The 22,372-nt window shown below is 37.4% G+C and overlaps 1 protein-coding gene across 11 annotated transcripts in view; it reads right to left on the bottom strand.

The window, feature by feature from the left end:
• VPS13B (vacuolar protein sorting 13 homolog B) overlaps positions 1–22,372 on the bottom strand; it is a 718,401-nt gene that overhangs the window by 142,584 nt on the left and 553,445 nt on the right. For 10 of the 11 annotated variants that reach the window (XM_077846720.1, XM_077846711.1, XM_077846712.1 and 7 more), the window contains one exon: positions 15,255–15,650. In XM_077846720.1, the coding sequence (XP_077702846.1) occupies positions 15,255–15,650 (396 nt within the window). The remainder of the gene's footprint in view (positions 1–15,254; positions 15,651–22,372) is intronic. The other variant, XM_077846713.1, reaches the window with a different exon arrangement.

Raw genomic sequence — 22,372 nt, 5'->3', positions numbered from 1 at the left:
ATGTTTTTTCCCAGTGTTCTTACTCTCCTACACTTAACTAGCATTTTGTGGTAAAATGGACTGTCCTTTCTACCCCATCTATTAGTTCAATTATGTATTTGTATTACTATGGACTCACAGGTACTTATTTTATTTTATGGGTTATAATCTATCATTTACTTTGTTGCTTCAATTGAACCAACTCTGGGAACTGAGAATCCCTTCAAGTTGGGTCCTGTGTCCTTTTGATATACCACCATCATTTTTGGAGAACTTCTTTACTTTCTGGCCATCAAAGATGTTTTAGGCTTATCTTGTATTCTTCCCATCTCATCTATGGCATCAGCCATTTGTCCAAAGAGCCTGGGTTTCTTTTGCTAAAGAATGGTACCTCGAAAACAAAATCTGGGCAGTGGGTATGCTCATTGCTACTAGGGTGTCACTGCTTCTAGGCTGTCTCAGCAGAGAGGGCTAAGAAAGAAGTCTATGTATATATACTACCCATGTTTATACACACACATTTGTATTTCTGTACCTATCGATCAGACCATATATTAAAAATCATGAATTCACACTGATACTTCTGGTTCTATACAGTACCACAGAGTGGTTTCTAGCCTTCTGCTTTTCTTTATTTATACCTCTCCCTATGACAGTGAGAAACCTGCCGAATGCTCCCTCTAATGTGCTGATTTCTAATCATCCCTAAAATATCACTTTGAAGTGGTGAAAATTAAAGCAGAAGAACGAAGACAGACATAAAGGACAACTTCATGGGAGCAAAGGTAATTATCAAAGAAAAGAAAAGAAAGGGCTTATATTTATCTGCAGAAGTCTTGTTAAGAATGGGCTTGACAACATTTTGTCTGGAACATACAGATGAAGGCGATTACCTTTCTTACTCTATAACAGCTTTCATTTATACAAAGATGTTTGTAAGCATATGATAACATCTTTATAGTAGTAGCCTAATACATACAGAACTTGGATCTTACTAGATATTTCTACTATGTGGGAGCTACTCATAATACTGATACTGTACTAAGTTAGTTTCTGAGGTTTTACTTAAAAATTAGTACTAGAATGACAAAATTTACATACTTATATCTTACGTATATTCCTCAGAAAGTGCTTCTCTTTTCACAAAGTAGAACTTACGTAGGGTTGATGGAAAGCTTTTCTTAATTCTCCAAAGTTATACAATTAGTATTTACTGTCTGGGGTAAGGAAAGATATGAAAAAAATCTAAACTTGAATCATTACAAACAAATATAGGAATATTGATGGCTTTTGTGTTACTACATACATCTGTAAACACATGAACCACTTCACTGTTATCATACAAATCCTATTCTTTTTTGCTTGGGTAGAGAGAATGAGATACCTAGAATTCTTAGGCGAATAAAGATAAAGGTAGGGACTGTAACCTCAGGAAAATGGCCCATAAGCAGGAAGCCAATGATCAGGTCAACACTTGGGAGCCGGCAACAAGAATCAGAAAGCCAGCCAGACTCAGGTAAACTGTGAGGAGGACGGGAGAAGGCACACTCTACCTGAGATACAGAGATCTTACACCTGAAGCAGGCACTGTTACAGCCATAGCTTTATTTCAACACTAAGTGAATCTAAGGACTGCTTTGCCAGAAAGTAGGCTAGCAGGGCTGGAAACTTGCCAGACTTTTTGATTTTCATGTTTGATACTCTCCGGAGTTTGATTTGGCTTAGGGATGAGCATGAGAGTCAATGAAAACCAATCAAGTGCAGTAATACTTTTGGGAAAGTGACCTTTCTTGCTCTCTGCTTTGAAGTTAAGAAAATGAAGGCGCTGCAGTTGCTGGCAGCCACCATGTGGGGTGTGAGGCTGAAGCTGTGTAACACAGAAGGGAGATGTAATGGATTCCACCATGTCCAAGGACACCACTGGTTCCAAGCTTTTCACCTACATGAGACTGCTTAAATCAGCTTAGGTCCGATTTTCTGTCATGTATAAGCTAAAGCATCCCAACCGATATACAGTCTCCAAGTAAAGGGATTGCCAAGGGTAACCCACAGTTTCTATTCTTTTCCCTCATGTCCAATCTCTTATTCCAGTGAATTTCTCTACCTCATGGCTTTAAGGATAATTTATTATAACAGTATTCATAATCATGCTTCATTTCTTAACATGCTAAGTGCTACTCCCATGTTTCTATCTGAGAGGCTTCTGGATATCTGGGATCACCTCTACCTTGATATTTACACGTGAATGCATTTATTATTCAACCAATGTTTATTGGTCATCAGCTATATATATATACACTGGGTTACAAAGGCAAAATAAGTAATTTACAAGTTTCTCTCATGTCAGATTTTTCCTTGGCAGTTTATCAGCCTCATGTTCCGAGATCTCATGAAGTACTAGAGGGGAAAAAACAACCAACGTGTGTAATATGGAATCTGTTAAACAAGTGAACTCTTAAAAAACATGGACACTTCCCTAATATCAAACAAATCTGTTTTTTTTTTTTTTGCTTTGTATTCTCTTTTGTGCTGTTAATTTTTTCTAATAAGTATTTGTGTACGTATATGTACATTGTCTTCATTTTTTTTCTTTTTTCCCTAACAGTCTACTCCTCACTCTCTTCTTAAACCTTTGTAATCCTTTTACAGTTTGGACTTGCTTCTATTTCAGGTCGACCAGCACTGATCATGGACTTGTTTAAACACATAGAGAATTTAAGATGCTCATGTTGGCAGTAAGGACACAGAACAGGCACTGTCTAAAAGCATTAAGAAAACACATGACTGGGATGCCTGGGTAGCTCAGTGGTTGAGCAACTGCCTTTGGCTCAGGTTGTGATCCCAGAGTCCTGGGATCGAGTCCTGAATCGAGCTCCCCGCAGGGAGTCTGCTTCTCCCTCTGCCTACGTCTCTGCCTCTCTGTGTCTCTCATGAATGAATGAATGAATGAATAAATAAATGAAAAAGAAAAAAAAAACCTGTAGACATAAATGTGCCCTGTTTGGTCCCTTCTGTCCCCTTCTCTGTTCTTTTGTGCCATACACTTACAAGGAAGTGAGGTGTGGTTCACTTTTAAGGCTTATGCAACTGATTTAACTCATCCCCACATGCCCATTTGCTGCACTACTCTGACTACATACACCAGTTGACGGTGGCTTTGCTCCTAGATAAGAGGTTCAGGTCGTCTGTGCCACCAGGTTCACCTACAAATACCAGCTTTAAGTTTAAAATAGAGTCTGTTTCCTTTTGGACATTTCCTGCTACATTTTTAAAAAGCTACAACACAATAATAGAAAAACATGTTAGTTTAAGTGGTTTTAATCTTGGTGGGTGTAAATAACCAGTAATAAGGGATTATGATGATTGCTTAATAATAAAGAGTGGTGATGAATTTCACAAAGCGTCATTTAGAAATGGTAAACCAAACTTCACACTTTTACCACAAAATATGAAAATAATCCCTGGGACTCATGACAGGGCTATTAATTTTCTTTTTCCCTTTCTTTCACTCTGTGAGAAGCCAGCCTATGAGGACATCATCCCCCCCTTTTTTTTTGTTTGTTCTTTTTTTTTTTTTAAATCAGGAAACATGCTAAATACCTTCCTTGGGATAAAATGAATCTTATTTTATGTATCACCACACACATAATAAACCCAGGGCCACAGAGAATAATCACAGTTCATGTAAACTGGACACTTCTACATTTCAAATCTGGTATAAATGGCAACAGAAAGTGAATTAAGGAATGTGTGAGTCTCCTTCCTAGTGGACTATAAGCACTGTTGGATAAAATGACCAAATTTAAGAACTAGAAGGAGCTATCTTCTTAGCACTGGAAAAGGTTGAACAATTTCATGGTATTTTACCTCTGTGCACATACTGCAAATATGACAATATGTTTACATTTGTTCTAGCTGGTGAATGTATAGGTGTTTGATGTGCTATCCTTTACATTTTCTGAACTGTTAATTTCCCCCTTAAAATCCCAAAAAATAATATGGGAAGAAGAAAAAAAATAAAGGCATATGCCATGGAAGTGTAAGATTTTAAATGGTCACTTAAAGCATGAATATTACCAGAGTTACTCAAACACTTACCAGGTTGTTTTTTAAATCTTTTAACTTTGAAACAATTTTAGTCTTTTAGAGCAAAGTTGATATCCTTCAGTCAGCTTCCCTTAAAGTTAACAACTTATGTGAGCTATAGCATGATTCTCAAAAGCCAGTAAATCAACTGTAGTACTACTAACTAATTTATATACTTTATTTGAATTTCACATGGCTCCCCTTATGTCTCTTTCCTGTTCTAGGATCCAATCCAGGACCCCACACTGCATTTAGCAATTGTGTGATCAGGTCATTTTAACCGAGTACAGAACCTCTTCTACTCCCTTCCACTTAACAGAATGCTTTTTGCCTGATTTTTCCATTGGTGTCTTTCAAAAATATGTGTTTATATTTTTAATTTCAGCCCTAGCAAACTAATGGCAGATATTTAATTAAACTAAATGAGGTGTCACAATATTGAGAAGTAATTTCAGAAACAATTGGAATGATAAACAGAAATCACCTTGCTTGGTTTGCATACTGACATACTTTTCATTGAGTATAAAAATTTAGTTCAAGGAACAAGTAGTTCCATGACCTTTAAAATACTCCTTCAGGAGACTAATAAATGCAAACCACTTGTTTTAGAGAATGTTTACAAAATGCTGCCAGCTCAGTCTCCACTAGACACTTGGTAAGGCTCCTATTCTCTACATGCTGACTGTGCAAAATGCAGTCTGAATCAGTGCTTCTGTATGTCATGAGAAAGAGCACTCAGTGATGACATGTGCTAGCAAAACACATCCAGGTATTTTTTTATACAGCTGGAAATAATCTAAGGCTACTAGAAAATCATCAAGATTGGGTCAGATACATCTCCAGGTCAATTTGCATAACAGTGAAGCATCAGGGTGCCTCAAAAAGTGAGGAAGAAAAAAAATTTTTTTTAAGATTTTTTAAAGATTTTTTTTAAAGATTTATTTTAAAAATAACAAGTAACAGGAATAGGACTTTTTTTCTTTCACATAAAGGGAGAATTAATCATCAAATTTACTTTTTAAAGATTTTATTTATTTATTTGAGAGAGTGACAGAGCAAGCATGAACAAGGTGGTAGGGGGATGGGCAGAGGGAGAGGGAGAAGCAGACTCCCCTCTGAGCAGAGAGCTGATGCAGGGCTTGATCCCAGGACCCTGGGATCATGACCTGTGTCAAAGGCAGACGCTTAACCACCTTAGCCACCCAGGTGCCCAGAAAAAAATTTTTAATAAAGATCTATGAAGAGATGATCCATAAAAAGATGACCATAAATAACCAGATGACCAAAAAAAAAATTTATAAGTATAGTTCATAAAGAAATGATTAGAACTATTCTCATTTGTAGTTCCTCTAACTAATTATGTTAAAGTTCATTAAAAAATGGCATTTGAGTATTTTAACAATGGGAAAAACAAACCAACCTTTTTCCTCCCCTGATCTTGATCAGAATACGTAAGTTAATCAGATAGTATTGAATTACATTCCATTTTATAACATGCCTATATATTTGTACCTATTAGTATAGTACACTAAAATATAGTATAAGGTTAATATATGGAACAGAACACAAAAAAGCTGTCAGAGAACTACATGGATATTGATGTTTATGTTGAAAGGGATGCTGGTGCTTTTGAACAAATTTGCTTTTTAAAAAAAGTCTAGCTGTCAAAATGAGAGCCCAACTGGATGGTCCCCTTGCTAATTGTATCCCAACATGTATCTGATGATTTCTCATGGATGGGATTTCCAATCCCCATGTACTCTCACCTAGTTCTCACTAGTGAGTAAAAGCAATCCCCTCCCCCCACCTCCCAACCCACACCTCTTCTTCTGGCCATAATAAAATAACAAGTAACAGGAATAGGACTTTTTTTCTTTCACATAAAGGGAGAATTAATCATCAAAGATGAAAATGTCTACTGAGTTGGCTATTTTTACTTGGCCTCTGTCTGGGAGAGGTACTTTTTGAGAAATGTTTTAGAACTCTCAGATTCTAGAAAAACTAAACTAAAAATACCAAAGGGTAATGGAGGATAAGCTTTGCCTCTTTCTTCCTCTCCGACCTGTCACCATGCTGTTTTCACAGTTGTCAGTTTATTAGAAAAATAAAACTTGATTGGTCCATGTGGCGTTTTTTTTTTTTTTTTTAAGCAAACTGGCAGATCTGTCTGTGCGTATTGGAAAGTGTATAGCAATCTTCTTAGGGAGGAAAGAACAACAGTAAATACATACTGCAAAAATTTCTTAGAGGAATACAGTAGCTAGTTAATTACATGAGGAAACCACTGTGAATCAATTTTTAAAGAAAGTTACATGGATGGAAGAATTGGTATAAACTTAAAAAGTGTTGAAAGCAAAATGACTTGCTTAATAATTTACTACAATGGCTTAGAAATTGGTCTTGATCTGTATATTCCAGGTGTTTCGAGATGGTATAACAGACCAGGAGATGTGTTATAGTCCTCACTCCATCTCAGAATATCCCTGGGCAAATCGCTTTATCTTTCACCCTTAACTCAAGGGTAGGGTGTGCTGGGGAAGGTGGGGCGGGGGGCAGGGGGGGGGGGTTAGAATTAGCTCAGTGGGCCTCAACCCAGGGTTCTTTGACCTTGAAGGAATTCCACATAGTAATGGTGGTTCATGAGGTATTTTCAATATTTCAAAGAGCCCGAAAGAAATCATGAATCTATCTGAAACAGGCTTGGAGGCGCACTAAACTTTTCTTTTTGGTTATAGTCATATAGAGTTGGTGTAGTTATATCAGCTATCCCATCCTAAATGCCATGTGTTTGGATCATAAGATCTATGAGAGAAAAAGATTTTTAAAAAATTTTTAAATTTATTTATGATAGTCACAGAGAGAGAGAGAGAGAGAGAGAGAGGCAGAGACACAGAGGGAGAAACAGGCTCCATGCAACGGGAGCTCGATGTGGGATTCGATCCCGGGTCTCCAGGATCGCGCCCTGGGCCAAAGGCAGGCGCTAAACTGCTGCGCCACCCAGGGATCCCGAGAAAAAGATTTAAAAAAGGATTCTTGGTAAAGAAAAGGATGATCTTTACAATAACTTTGATTTCAACAACTTAATGATCAATGATTTGGGCAGTCCTGTGGTGTTGGGAGAGTGATGAGGAGGAAGATACAAAAAAGACCATTATTTATTGAGGAATTTAATAAATTTGTGCCAGAATGTGTAGGGTACCCTGAGTACATTATCTCACCTAATCCTTTCAACAGGCCTGTGAATTAGGTATTTTTGCCTTCATTTTGGAAATGAGCTGTGTTGTAACTTTTACCATCATCAAAGGCCAGTAAGTAGCAGGGCTAGGGCTCAGATTCTGTCTGCCTACTTCCAGCACCAGGTTGCTCTATAAAAACTATTGCTATTAGTTTGTTCTTAGTAATTTCATTTTTCCAACTGGCAACCGGGTTGTGGATAAATGCTTTTTCCTGTCTCCAGCTGTCTTGCATGGCCTCGGTATGTTATGCCAACATAGCCTACAGGTCCAGAGGCCCAGCCAGAGAGTAAAAGAACATCTCAGATGTGTCCTCAGTCACTCATCACTGACGAGGTTGCTTTGCCAGAAACTTTCCTAGCAAATAGCCTACTCATGACTTATGTGGATGAGAGGGCAATTTGCTGTGACCACAGACAAAACTAAATGCTGCCACAAATTTGGTAGAGTGGGGGAGAAAGATTTATTCCAGATCTTCTCTTTATCCACAGTCCCAGCACCGAAGGCTACAATAATTCTTGTCCATTGCATCTAATACTAACCTGTAAGGTGCTACAATTAAGATGCAGAGAAGCTATTAAGATCTCCACTACTTGGGATCCCTGGGTGGCGCAGCGGTTTGGCGCCTGCCTTTGGCCCAGGGCGTGATCCTGGAGACCCGGGATCGAATCCCACGTCAGGCTCCCGGTGCATGGAGCCTGCTTCTCCCTCTGCCTGTGTCTCTGCCTCATTCTCTCTCTCTCTCTGTGACTATCACAAATAAATAAAAATTAAAAAAAAAAAAAAAAAAAAAAAAAGATCTCCACTACTTAATTATCAGGGCTGGAAACTTTCTTCTCTTATGGCACTTTGCAGTAAGGTATCTTTATGTCAACTGATTGCATTTTTGTGGTCTCAAAGGCCCATTTTCCTCCCATCCATGGAACATTGTTTTAAATAGGTATATATATAGGAAATTTTTATCAGTTGCCCTTTCCCCTTCCCAAATGTATCTAAAACTAGAGAAATTATTCTTTATCATACCTTTGTTAAAAGTAGGAGAAGAAATAAAAAGCATTTCTTTTTCTATAGAACTTAAGATATACAAAATCCACTGCAACGGGACATGATTCTAAAATATCTAACCTAAGGCCAACAGTTTCTAGTAGTCTAGATTAAGTTCACAATTTGGTAACTAAAAACAATAGGAAGAAATAGACCAAGTTAGCTAGATACAAGATTGAAGGTGGATATACTTAGAAGACTATAATTGTACTGGATTTCTCATTAGCGGGGAGCAGAGTCCTATGAAGACTTCACATTCCCCAAGAGAACCGTATTTACACAATTAACAATTCTTTTGTTGGAAAAAAAAGCTTTCGTTATTGCATGTGGACACATGTGGGCTGTGTAAAAATATAAAAGATGTATAACACACGGTAAACAGAAAGTAATGATCTTAAACAGGCCAAATCCTTGAACTCGTCATTAATAAATGTCTCTCCTGCATTCAGCTACCCAGGCTGCTGGGAGCCTGTTTTCTTCAAGTACTTCAAACACTGAAATCCAGGAACATTTATTATTTTAATCCATTACAGGCAGTGCTTGATTTAACTTTATTGGTTGTGGTGGTGGTAGTGGTTATAAGTGGGGGTACAGCAATGTTCTTTTACACATCATTTCAAAAGGGCTTAATTATATTTTATAGTTTGGGCCAGGAATTCTGCTTGTTTTTTGTCTAACAAGGTTCAAATGGAGTTCAGGTCGATGATGAATCAGAAGAAAAAGTCAGAGATGGTTATCTCTCTGAGATGAGATCATCTCCCTCTACGAAAGGCTGGGCAGGTACATCATGTTCGCTACACCAGAGCACATGATAGTGCTCGACATCCGAAGTTAGCTGCTTATTAGGTGACTTTTAACACATTAGAAATTCAACCCAGGGGTTATCTTCTTAATTTCTAAAGTTAATATCCTATGTATTTTAAAAATTTCCCACTGGAATCCAAAGCAGCTATAGTAACATAATAGCACTAAAACAAAAAACATATATGAAGAACAATAATTGCCTAACAGACATTTAAAAAGATGCACACACCTTTTAAAACAAAAATTTAAGTATCCCAAATGAAAGATGTGGAAGACTGCATTAATATAATTTGGTTAAACAAGAGTAAGTAACTGTATAAACATGTCTGAACAGCATTTATCTCCCAGTGTTTCTTTTTTTTTTAAAGACATCAAACATTCTTAATTTGTTACCTCTCTTTCTAAGGGTGTGAAAAAAGATCTAAGATCATAGTATTGGTATTGCTTACTATTACCCAAAATTCCAGCTAATCTAATATTATTGTATGTAACAAATACAAAAAGGAGAATAAAATTTGTATGGTGGGATTTCTTTTCCACTGCATGTGATTTCTAAGAGGACAAGAGAATTACTCCCCAGAAAGCATCTTATACATTTATGGTTTTTATTTCCCACTGTATTAGAGAAATAATATGAAACATTATTTTGAAAAAAAAAATCACGGTAATTTTACTTTTTCTACTTATTTCCCATTTAATCTTTAGAACTTTCTATTCTACTTCTTTTGAATGTCTCAAAACAAGAGGTACATGCCAGTTCATCAGTAGCAACTTTGAACCTTGTTATAAAGTAATAAGAGGGAATCTGACCAGGATTAATAGTGGTACTCAGTTCTGAGGTGAGGGGTGTCATGTTTCACGGACTCTAGGCCATCTGTTCTGCCTGTCTACGTTTTACTTCTGTAAAACTATAAACGCACCTCTACCTCAGGGACCATAGAAAGGCATTAGAATTCTTCTGCTTTTCATTATCACAAGATTCAGTAACTCATTTCATTGTCAAGATAATCCCCTTTTACTCTTTCTTTTGCGCTTGCGGGGTATGCCAAAATGACAAATAAAATCCCAGATGTTACAGACCCAATGAGGTCTCCACCTTTCCTTGAGTGTTGGGTTTAAGCTACTTGGGACACAGTGTCAAAACTGACAGGACCCTGATGCCCACACCCAATATTCATTAAGGTGTGTCAGTGATTTGTATAGCTGTCTACACGCTTTACTCCCACTTCAATCCTCAATGGCGGCCTGAAAGTTAGGTCTGTCCTCTGGTTTTCACTGTCAAATAATTCATTTCCTATTGTTCAGACACTGGAAAGAGGAGCGGTTTCTTTCTAAAAGAAACAAAAGTCTTTGGGGTGTTGTAAATAGCTCACTATTGCAACATATTATTTTAGGTAGTCATATCTAATTTAATGTTTGATTTCCCCTTAGGCTTACTTGCATTTCTGCAGCATCCAACAACTATGACAACGCCTTAAGAGATTTTCCTCAGGAGATCCAGTTAACTCTGGTATGAGAAGCTGGAGCTCCACTTTGTATCAATTAATGACTGGGTTTCACTTTTCAGTACATGAAAAGGAACTTGAGGTTCTTAATGGTTTATTGGTCTCAAATTCCGTGAACATGAGAAGAGGCATTTGTATACGTGAAAAATAATGTGGTTACACTTTTTTTTCTCTCTACTTTTGTTTATAAGCAAACATAAGTGCATCTGGATGACAGAGGCTGGGGTAGTGAAAGTTATTTAAGTAGCAGCCCTTTGACCAGAAGGAGTTCAACTCATTGTTTTCTGCCTCAGATGGCAAGTCTCATAAGTGCCTGTGGATAAGGGATCCTTGCAACTTTTCCCCAATTCTGACAAAAACGCGAGCCAAGATGGCCTCACTTAGACTCTGCCCCCAACCTTCTGTGCGACTGAACTTGTTCATATCCTATTTCCCTTCTCCTTATCGTGGAGGTTGCTAATCTAAGTGTCCCTGAACAAAAGCAAGGCAGCCTAAAGTACAGCCATTTTGCAGCCTGAATCGTGTACCCTCATTTGCCAAAATCCAAGGAGTGACGCCCTAATAGAGCCATAATTTACTCTTGACAAGGGGAGCTAAAGTCTGCAGCTCACTCCCCACCCTGCCTGTGCAAAGTGCTACACTGTGTTCACAATTTACAGCTATATACTTATGGCTTCTCCAAAAGGACATACTTCAAATGGCAAAAAAAAGATTGTGTTATGTGTGTAGGTAGAGGGAAGGGGGTTGTTTTTAGAAAGAACATACTAGGGAATGGGATGGATTTAACAGATAGCAAAGAAACACTACCAGCCTTAAAATGTTTCAGAAAGTAAGATACAATCTCTAAATGAGATTCATTTGGGTTTTTTTTTCAATATTATATACCAACTGAAAAAAAATCTAAGCATTACATCTACCAAAGTCAGAACTTTAGAGCCATTTTACCAAAGACATATGGGAGAACATAAAGTATTCCAGCAGAAATACAAATTAGGTTATTATAAGTCACTGTTACACTAGCATCTGCAGAGTAGAACTAGGAAAAAATCAAGTCCTTTGAAACTCATAGTTTAGGGTCACAAGACAGTACAGAAAGCTAAGAAGAACTTGCGGCTTTCCTTTTTTTTTTTTTTTTAAATATTTTATTTATTTATGACAGATACAGAGAGAGAGAGGCAGAGACACAGGCAGAGGGAGAAGCAGGCTCCATGCACCGGGAGCCTGATGTGGGATTCGATCCCTGGTCTCCAGGATCACGCCCTGGGCCAAAGGCAGGCGCCAAACCGCTGCGCCACCCAGGGATCCCGCGGCTTTCCTTTTTTAAGTTAAAAATATTTAACCATTTCATTTTATTTCAAATTGAGAAAACATTTTGGTGAATACTTTGTATATGTTTTGTTGTAAAAAACCAGTAAATGAATATGAAAATGTCCTAGATTTAAATGTATCGTCAATGTCTCAGTGAGAAGATTAACTGTTCCCCTTCCTGCTTTTATTATTCTCTTTCCCATACTCTTCCCATAAGCTTATGACAGTTGAGATGATAAAAAAACACAATTATTAGACGAACTCAAATATTTTTTGTACCTTGCAGAAGTGAGGAAACATGCCTACAACACGTTCCCCCCTTGTGTTTCTCTAAATATTACTCAGAATGTAAGATTCTTCTGGCATTACAAATCTATTTCAGCTCCTAAATTAAAACTCATCTGGAAAGGACTGTTTTTACCCTGTTTATGTAACATTGTCACATAAAGAGTGTTAAAAAAAATTTTCACTAAAAATAGCTTGCGTAAGCTAGGGATTAGAGTAGTTTCTGCTGCTATAATTGTTCCTTTGTAGTTTTTTCCATGATATTTTTGACTGTGTTTATTAAAATCAGCACATCAAAAAGGATCAAAGAGAAAGTGAGTGAGAACTGAAGAAACCCCAAGTGTGTTGTCTCATTGGGGAGTTATGCAGATTCGCATAAACAAGTGCAAATTGTTGAGGTTTTAATGAAATTTTTCTACAATTATTTTATCTTAAGTCATTCTATACAATAACATCTGTACAACAGATGGCTATACTGTACGAAGGCAATGCTCCTTTTCCTTTCTCTGTTTAAGAGTACATCTGAGATGACTACTTTTGTCACTGTGCTCAATTTGGTTCAGCAAATAATTTGAAAAGTGCAGCTGCTGCAGATGGTCACAATAGTTATATAAACTGTAAAATCAAAGACACAGTTAAGTATTTCTGTATTAGGTTCAAACTGTAAAAATCTGACATTAACTCTGTTGAGCTCAAAGATATACCACAAAAAAGTTTAGTTTAATGCAGAGTGATGTCACTTGCAGAACACAAAAAGAAATATAACTACTGGTGGGAGGTTTTTTTTGGGGGGGGGGGCGGTGAGGTATACTTTTTACCACTCATCAAAAATGTACCTTGCATATATATTTGAGTATAATTCATTCAGGTTGCAAAGCATGACTTTTTAAGATAATCAACTATATAATGAAATTAATGTCCGAAGTTTAAAAATTATGTATACTTTTAAAAAGTTTTGCTTAGATAAAAGTCAGTTTTTGAAAAGTAGGTAATAATCTCTCAACTATAATTTCCCAGAAATCAGCCATCAGTAATAACTTGAATTTAACACAATCTCATTTTACTTAATTATAATTATTATTTTGCTAACTTTGTTATCTTCTTAAACTGTTTGAGCATGCCACCATATTAAGGAGAAATGTAGAGAAAACAGAGTTGGCATTATGTTCTCATAATAAAATTGTTCCTGTTAAATAGCTCATTTCAATTTGATTTAATTGACACAAGTAACTACTTGAGAACGTCTGTTGGACACTACATATTAGACTTGTATAAAGTATGTCTTTGTAGGAGCTATAGTTTCTATTTCTGTGTTTAACTAGATTGAAGGGCATAATTGTAAAAGGGATAGGGCATGTAGTTTTTCTAGTGTGAAGGGGGAAAAAAACGAATTACAAAAGCAGAATGCGTTCACTATCTTGTAGAGCTCAGCAAGAGGATTTTAATGACATTATAGAGATGTTTTTTTGAGGACAGACACCATTAAGAGTGGGTAAAATATGAGTAGCAAATGAATAAAACAAGACAGAAAAGGACCTAGAATTGAATAGAATCCATTTAAATTATTTTCCTCTGTTTGCATCCTAACCTTTCCCTGCTATGATTAAGGTACCACTGGAAAGGCATGGGAAAGGGCTAGTGCTGTGTGGGTTGCAATTTGTGGATAAATCAGACATTGTAGCCTCCAGTGTTTCATGGTCTTTCATGTCCCATGGAACTTACATTTTTCATTTCTAACTTTTAAGACAATAAAAAAAAAAGTGCTTTTAGCTGGCTTGGTCACAAATATTTCTGGTGAGAAAGAAATAAATCATTTACTTTTTGGCCTAAAATTCATACTTTTCAACCATAAAGCTTTTCCTTTATCTCTTAAACTACTGTGCCCAAACTGGCTATAAGGAACTAAGTTCCAGTGAGTCTCCAGCTGCTACTTAACTACTTCTTAGTAAGCAACGAAGTTGCATATAGTTTCAGGATTTACTTTATCCCCTGCACTGTCCCTCTAACCCCAATTCTTTCCTGCAAATTAAAGTGGAAAAAAATGTTTCCTTTTTGGTGTTTTTACTTTTCAAAGTAAAATTTCTGGCATTGTGCCCCGAACTACAACAGTAGCAGGTTCTGTGATTGAAAACTGCTACTTCCCACCTGTACCTTGTCTTTTTTTTCTCTTCCTCTCCTCCCATTCCTTCTGCTTACCCTGTTTGATTCAGTGTGAAAAAGCACTAACATTTTAGTCATGGTAACCAAAGAGAACAATGTAGACGTCATTGCCTGTTAATTTTTCACCTCTCCCCTCATCAGCGCCATCCAGTTTGCAGGGTCCACACCACTCTTTGCTAGGCTGGGTACTGAAGCACAGCCTTTCTCTGCCAGGTACTGTTGGCATGATCAATGGCATTGTCCTTGCAAAGTTGAGCGTTGGTTTCTACTACACTTTGTGTAAGCACACCTGCCACCAGAACAATTTCTTTCTTTTTAATAAATTGTTACCAGTGACTTAATATAGTGCATCAGAATCACCTATAGAGCTTTGGGAACACAGATTTCTGGGCCCCATGTCCAGAGCTTTTTAATTCAGTAGGTCAGGGGCAGGGTCTGAAATGTGGCATTTCTAATAAGTTCCTAGGCGATGCTAATGCTGTTCTAAGCAAGGTTCTGAGACCATGCTTTGAGATCCACTGCTCTAAGGATTCACAAAACTTGATACTTCACGGTTCCACTACAGTTATTTCAGGTAAAAAGGAATTTAGAAGTGGACAATTTTACAGACATTTGTAGGAACATGCCTGAAGAAATGGATACAAACACTTTAATTTACCGTGTTAAAATATTTAGGTTCAAAGGATTTGTTATAAAATTCTCTTCAAATAAGGTCACAAACCAGAAATGTCCCCATCTGTAATGGTCCTTAAAACTTTTAACCTCTACATATTATTAATCTTTAAAATTACACATTTTCAGATGTTAACAAATCATGTATCATCTCCCTCTCCCCCTTTCTGTGACTTACCAGGTACTTTTTGTGCTGTTTTGACATTAAGGCTTCCACTGAGGTTTGATAAAGATGCTAACAGGCATGGTTTATCAGGATGGGGAACAGTTTCCATGGAGACCACTATCTGAGTGGTATGGACAGAAATTTTTTGAAAGCAAGAAACAGTTCTCCACATGTTTTCTTGAAATGGAATCTTTTGTGCTCCATCACCATGAACTTTAGGTTTAGACAACTTTCCACAGAAACATTTTGAGGTTGGAAACTCATCCTTATTCAGCATGGTGTCCAATGGGGCTGAAGTCTCTTTGCTGTGTGTACTTCTTATCCTCTTTAATAAATTCTTTATCTGATCCAACTTGGTAAAGCTCAGGTTTGCTTTCAAAGGCTTTGATATATCCAAGTTGATGTCTGCTATAGGATTGAAAAAGAAAATTATTGAAGCTCTGTCATTGAATGTAAGCCCTTCCTTCCCTGTCAAGGAATTTGACAGGAATTTTTTCTAATTTAATTTTCCCTACAGTTGTACAGTGGACTCCTTAGGATGCCAGATGTTATAATCCATTTACTTATCACCTACCTATTCTTTCCACGCAGTTACTTGAAGGAACTATGTCCATGGACTACTTACATGCCTACCTTCCTGTGTCAATCCATGTGACTGTTCCTGATAGAGCAAAGGCCAAGCATGGACATCTATTTCTGCCCTCTCACTCTGAGGCAAAATTAAGCAGCTATTTTAGTTTGTTACTGGAGCTGGTATTCTTTCTTCCAAGGTAAAAGGACTTCCTCTAGGATCTAGCACAATGTTTGACAGAAATACTGGTGTTACTATCTGTCCAACGGACAAACTGAAGTAACCTTCCTTACCATTCTCTGATCAAGTATATGCAGAAAAAGTTTGTTTCCCCTTCATGCCCTGCTGAAAACCAGTAGTCCCTTACAATCTTTCCCTACATTCTACATTCTAAAAAATGTAAACACCCCATCCAATGCAACATGTGTAGACTGAGACTTTTTTTTTTTAAAGATTTATTTATCCATGGGAGAGAGAGAGAGAGAGAGAGGCAGAAGGAGAAGCAGGTTCCCTGCTGTGAGCCTGATGTGGAACTCGATCCCAGGACCCTAGGCTCACAACCTGAACTGAAGGCAGATGCTCAACCACTGAGCCACCTAGGCGTCCCTAGACTGTAATCTCTTAAAACCTATAGTCCATTTTATATGTACCATATACCAGATGTTGTCCTTTTTTGCTACTTAGTCATCTGACATGAAAACTAACTCACTTTAATTTTCTATTTTTGCCTTATTTCTGTTTTCATTATGGATAAGACATAAGACCATAAGAGCTGTGGAGGCAGAGCATGCCATACATCTTCATATCCAGTGCTTGGGACACTGTGTCTCGCCTATGTTTGAGCTTAACTGAACCTAAGGAGTCTTTTTCACTGAAGCCTGAGTATACAAAACATAATCCCAGACGAAGTTAATGGCAAGGTTATTAAGCAGATAAGGTTAATTTCTAGACCTTTGTTCATCAGGAGGACCTCTTCTCATCTTCTTCAGATGTCAGCACCTTACAGCTTTCTCCTGGTCACCCCTGTTCCCTCAGGGTGCTGTTCTTTTGAAGTGGGCCTTCCCAGGGGTTTCTTTAATCAGGCCCAGCAACACTGAGAGTCCTGCTTCTAGCTCATTGGTCACCAGAAAGTATCAGACATCTGAGTCACTCTTTGCAATACTAAAATGTTCCCTGCTCCCCATATTTTTTAAACAGAAAAAACACCCTAACTTAAAGGAATTATTATTTTTTTTTTTTTTTGCAAATTTTATAGTTTTACCTCTTACATTTAGGTCTGTGATTGTTCTTGAATTAACTTTTGAGTACTGTGTGAGGTAGGGGCCCAACTTCATTCTTTTTCGTGGGAGTATCCAGTTATTCCATTGTTGAAAGGCATTATTTTTGATTTTGAAGATTTTGGAGTACTGAAAGAAGCTGGTGGGCAAAATATTTTAGGAAAACTGGATGGTTCAAATGACCCATACATTTATTTTCATGTGGGCTTCGAAATTCCTCCTTACAGAAAATAATATTACCTTTACCACAATGAGAAAAAGGACAATCTTCACAGATGATGGGAACAACAAAGTTATAGCAAATGGAAGACTCAAATCTGCTTTTGTTTGGTTTCATCATATGCAGGCTTAAACTAAAGGTCTGAAGTGAAGTTGCCCAAATATCCACTTAAGCCAACTGCTAAACCTAAGGGATCCATTTCTGCTTAACTGTAGACTGTCAAAGCCCCTGTGGAATGGTTTATGTATCTAACTATCATATCTACCAAGGAGTGCTGACTATGACACCTTGATATGGAGCCTATCTCCAGGTATCTCTGTGGTCCCAGTGACACAGAAAAACACTGTTTATGCCTCTGGTTATTCGTCTAACTCATCCTTTCAGACTGAGTCCTTGAGTTGCTTCCCCCAGGAAATCTTTCTTGACCCCGTGGCCAAGGAAGATGCTGCTCATCTGTTGCATTCAAAATACCCTGTACAGTGTGCCTCCTCAGGCACATATTTATATTATTTTATAGTTATCTTATGTATCTGTCACATTCCAGTGAGCTGTGAGCTCCTGGGCAGTGAGAGCTGACCTAATCTTAATATTCTGAGTGCCCACACTACTGTCTGGTCCACAGTGACTGCTAAATAGGTATTTAATGATGTAATGAAGGAAAAAAAGTGAATGATTTTTTCCTTTCCTTTTCTATTACATATCAAATCATTTTATCTAAAATAATCCATTAGCTCTCTTGGACATGTTATATTCCCTGTCTTGGTCAGTGGGTCTATAATCCATCAAGTGGCTTAAATCAGAAATCTGGCTTTTTGACCCATTTCATGTCCTCTTTTCCTGGTTCAAATCCACAAAAAGATTAAGTTCTGTCAATTTTATTTCCAAAACATTGCTTGAATTCAATCTCCTCCTCTTCAGCATTCTAGTCATTCCCCATTTTTTCCCTCCATGGCTTTGATATTGTTCAGCCTCCCAAATGATTTCTCTGTCTAGACCAATTCCCACTAGTCTAGTCTCCAGAGTAATTTCCAAATTGATTTGTTTCAAATGTAATTTTGATTGGCTTACTCTTATTTAAAACTCTTCACTGGCTCTTCTTTACCTATGATATAAAAGACCAAGCTCCTTAGAATGGAGCCTTTCTGTATCTGCAACCATTGCCTGTCACACAATAAAGTTGCAAAAAATACCACAAAGTTTATAGAGCCCTCTTTCCCCAACTCCTGCTATGTCATACCACTAGGTCTTTGCTCATGTTGCCCTTTCTTTGCCTAATGCCTAATCTTCAGGATACTGCTCAGTGTTGTCTGTAAAAAGTTGATCCACAAAGCTGGCCTTGCACAAATATCTTTTTGTGAGATTATATTTACCAGTCTAGAAGTTCCTTGAATGCATATTTTTCATCATTAATATGCAGTACTGGGCCTCCAACTCAGTACAAAGTACATATTTTGGACACTTCATGTTGGACTAGCCCAAAACATTCTAATCTGCAGGATTCTAAAGATGACTCCCCTACCCAAGATTCCTCTTTCTTGGTTATTAAATCAAACCCACTACTTTAGATACTGCTGTGCTGTGAAGGGGTTTTATAGTTGTGATAAAAAGCCTAGGTCAGGGATGCCTGGGTGGCTCAGTGGTTGGGCTGAAGTCATCATCCTGGGGTCTTGTGATTAAGTCCTGCATCAGACTCCCTGCAAGGAGCCTGCTTCTCCCTCTGCCTAGATTTCTGCTTCTCTCTCTGTCTTTCATGAATAAATAAATAAAATCTTAAAAAAAAAAAAAAAAGCTTAATTAGGTCAGTTGAATTTAAGACACAGAAATTGGGGATCCCTGGTGGCTCAGCGGTTTAGCAACTGGCCTTTAGCCCAGGGTGCGATCCTGGAGTCCCGGGATTGAGTCCCATGTCGGGCTCCCAGCATGGAGCCTGCTTCTCCCTCCTCCTGTGTCTCTGCCTCTCTCTCTCTCTCTCTCTCTATGTCTATCATAAACAAACAAACAAACAAACAAACAAATAAATAAATCTTAAAAAAAAGACACAGAAATTATTTGGTAGGCCTAAATATATAAGCCTTTTAAAGGCAGATGAAGGAGGAAAGAAGGGAAGTCAGAGAGATTTGACCTATGAGGAGGGCTCCATTGTATGTCATTGCTGCTTTGAGGATGATTGGGATCATATGAGAAAGAATGAGTGGCCTTAGAACCGAGGGAAACTGGCCAACAGCTCACAAGGAATTAGGGACCTCAATCCTACAACCACAAGAAACTGTATTGTGCAAACAACTAGAATGAATTGTTTCTCTGGAGCCTCCAGATTAGAGCCCAGCCCAACTGACATCTTGATTTTGGCCTTGTGAGATTCTAAGTGGAGAATCCAGCTGAACCCACCTGGACTTCTGACCTACAGGATGGTGAGATAATAAATTTATGTTGCTGCACTACACTGTATTTGTGGTTAATTTGTTACGTATCAATAGAAAACTAACACAAATTCCAGAGGCATGTTTACTCACATGACATTCTAGGTTTCCAATGTGAATATAAATGAGTTTCCAGGTATAGGAATGTTTGTCTCAGTTTCTTTTACCTTTTCTCCTAAAACAAAAATATCTAACATACCTTGCTCTTCGTTAGTTGCCAGTTCCTTTTTAAAAAAAAAATATTTAAGGATTCCAGGGGTGCCTGGGTAGCTCAGTCATTTAAGTATCTGACTCTTGATTTCTACTCAGGTCATGCTCTCAGGATTATTAGATGGAGCCCTGTGTCAGTCTCTGCTCTGGGCATAGTGCGTCTTAGGATTCTCTCTCCCTCTCCTCCCATCCCTGGCTCATGCACACTAGCTTAAAAAAATTATTTAAGGATTCCAGGGAAGATAGAATCCTGTCCCTCCTACTCTAAGCAGATCCAAAAGCTGGAGAGAATGAAATTATAAAACATACACAGGGTAGCTATTTGAGGACGCTGAAAAGTAAATGGTGACAGAAGACTGGAGAAGATAACTAGACTGCAAAATACCACTAAAATGGAGGTGAGTTGTCATTTTTCCTCTTGTATCCCCTAGCATGTGCTAAAGGCAGTCCAAAACCTAAAAGCTGGTGTGAGGCGTGAAGAGAGGGGGTAGTAGGAGAAACTCTGTATTTCTGGCTTCAGGATGTGGGAAGTGAATTTCTAGTGCTCACAAAAGGGACTATGAAAATCTCTCTTTGCCTTCTTTTCTTCATTTTCTTGTGCCACAGAAAATAGGAGAGAATACTACTCAATTGATACCAAAACTAGACAAAGTAAAACTACAGACCTTAAGAGCAGAGACATAAAAATTCTTTAAAAAAAGTTAGAAATCAACTCAGAAACATATAAAACTAATAATATACCATGACCAATAGGGGTTTATGCTAGGAGTACAAGATTGACTCAATATTAGAAAATCAAAGTAATGATGTTAACAGTTTAAAAAACAAAAAGATCATACCAGTTGATGCAGAAAAAGTTTTGAAAAATTCAGTATCCATTTATGATAAAAACTCTTAAGAAACTATCAATAAAAGGGAACTTCCTTAATCTAATGAAGTTCATAGATGCAAACCTATAGCTAACAGCATACCTAATCATGAAGGATCAAATGCTTTCCCCCTAAGATCAGAAATAAGGCAAGGATATGCATTCTTACTACTCATACTCAGTATTAGACATCTTACCCAGACTTGTAGAATTGAAAGAATTCCAATCAAAATCCCAGTAGTATTTATTCAGATATGGAAAAGCTGATTTTAAGATTTATACAGGAATGTAAAGTAACTAGAATACCTAAAACATTTCTGAAAGAGAAGAGTAACACTGGAGGACTTACAAGATTTTAAAACTTAGCATGAAGCTACCATGATCAAGACAGTATAGTCTTGGAGAAGGGATATACACTTAAGTAGAACAAAACAGAGAGTACAGAAACACAGTTCAAAAGATTTTCAAATGATTTTTGGAAAAGGTGCAAAGGCAATTCAATGAAGAAAGGATGTTTACATGCAAAAAAAAAAAAGGTGCCTGAACCCAACTTTATACCTTTCATAAAATTACCTCAAAATGGATCATGGATCATGGATCTAATAAATACAAAATGTAAATTACAACATGTTTTTAGATAAAAACACAGGAAAAAATCTTCAAGTCTTAGAGTTAAGGTTCTTACATACAGTACTAAAAAGCCAAGATTCAATAAAAAAAATTTATAAATTGGACTTCATAACTGAAAACTTTGCTCTGTAAAAAGTAGTGTTAAGAGAATGAAAAGAACAAGCTCTGTACTGGGAGAAAATATTTGCAAATCGTATCTCTGACAAAAGATTTCTATCTAGAATCTTTCAACATTCAGTAATAAGGAACAAACAGCCTAATTTTACAATGGCCAAAAGACCTGAATAAACACTTCAACAAAGAAGATATATGCATGGAGGATAAGCACACACAGAGATGTCCAACATTGTTCATCATTAGAAAAGTGTAAATTAAAATGACAATGAGACATCTATTAGAATGACTAAAATAAAAAATACAATATTTTAGCAATTTCATATATGATTTATATGACCCACCAATCCCACATGTAGGCCTTTATCATAAAGAAATGAAAACTTAGGGGATCCCTGGGTGGCTTAGCGGTTTAGCGGTTTAGCGCCTGCCTTCGGCCCAAGGCATGATCCTGGAGACCTGGGATCGAGTCCTACATTGGGCTCCCTGCATGGAGCCTGCTTCTGCCTCTGCCTGCGTCCCTGCCTCTCTCTCTCTCTCTGTCTCTCATGAATAAATAAAATCTTAAAAAAAAAAAAAAAAAGAAAAAAGAAATGAAACCTTAGATTCACACAACTTACATACAAATGCTTGAGGTAGCTCCATTCATAAGCATCAAAATTGTTTCCAATTTAGATGCCCTTCAATGGGTGTACTGTTAAACTGTAGTACATCCACATAATGGAATACTACTCAGCAACAAAAAGGAATATATTACTGATACATACAACACCTTAGGTGAATCTCAAGGGCAGTATGTAAACAAAAGCAGCCAGTATGA

Source organism: Canis aureus, chromosome 14, assembly GCF_053574225.1.
Source record: "Canis aureus isolate CA01 chromosome 14, VMU_Caureus_v.1.0, whole genome shotgun sequence".
Classification (NCBI taxonomy): Eukaryota; Metazoa; Chordata; class Mammalia; order Carnivora; family Canidae; genus Canis; species Canis aureus.
This window is presented reverse-complemented; position numbering and strand designations above follow the sequence as displayed.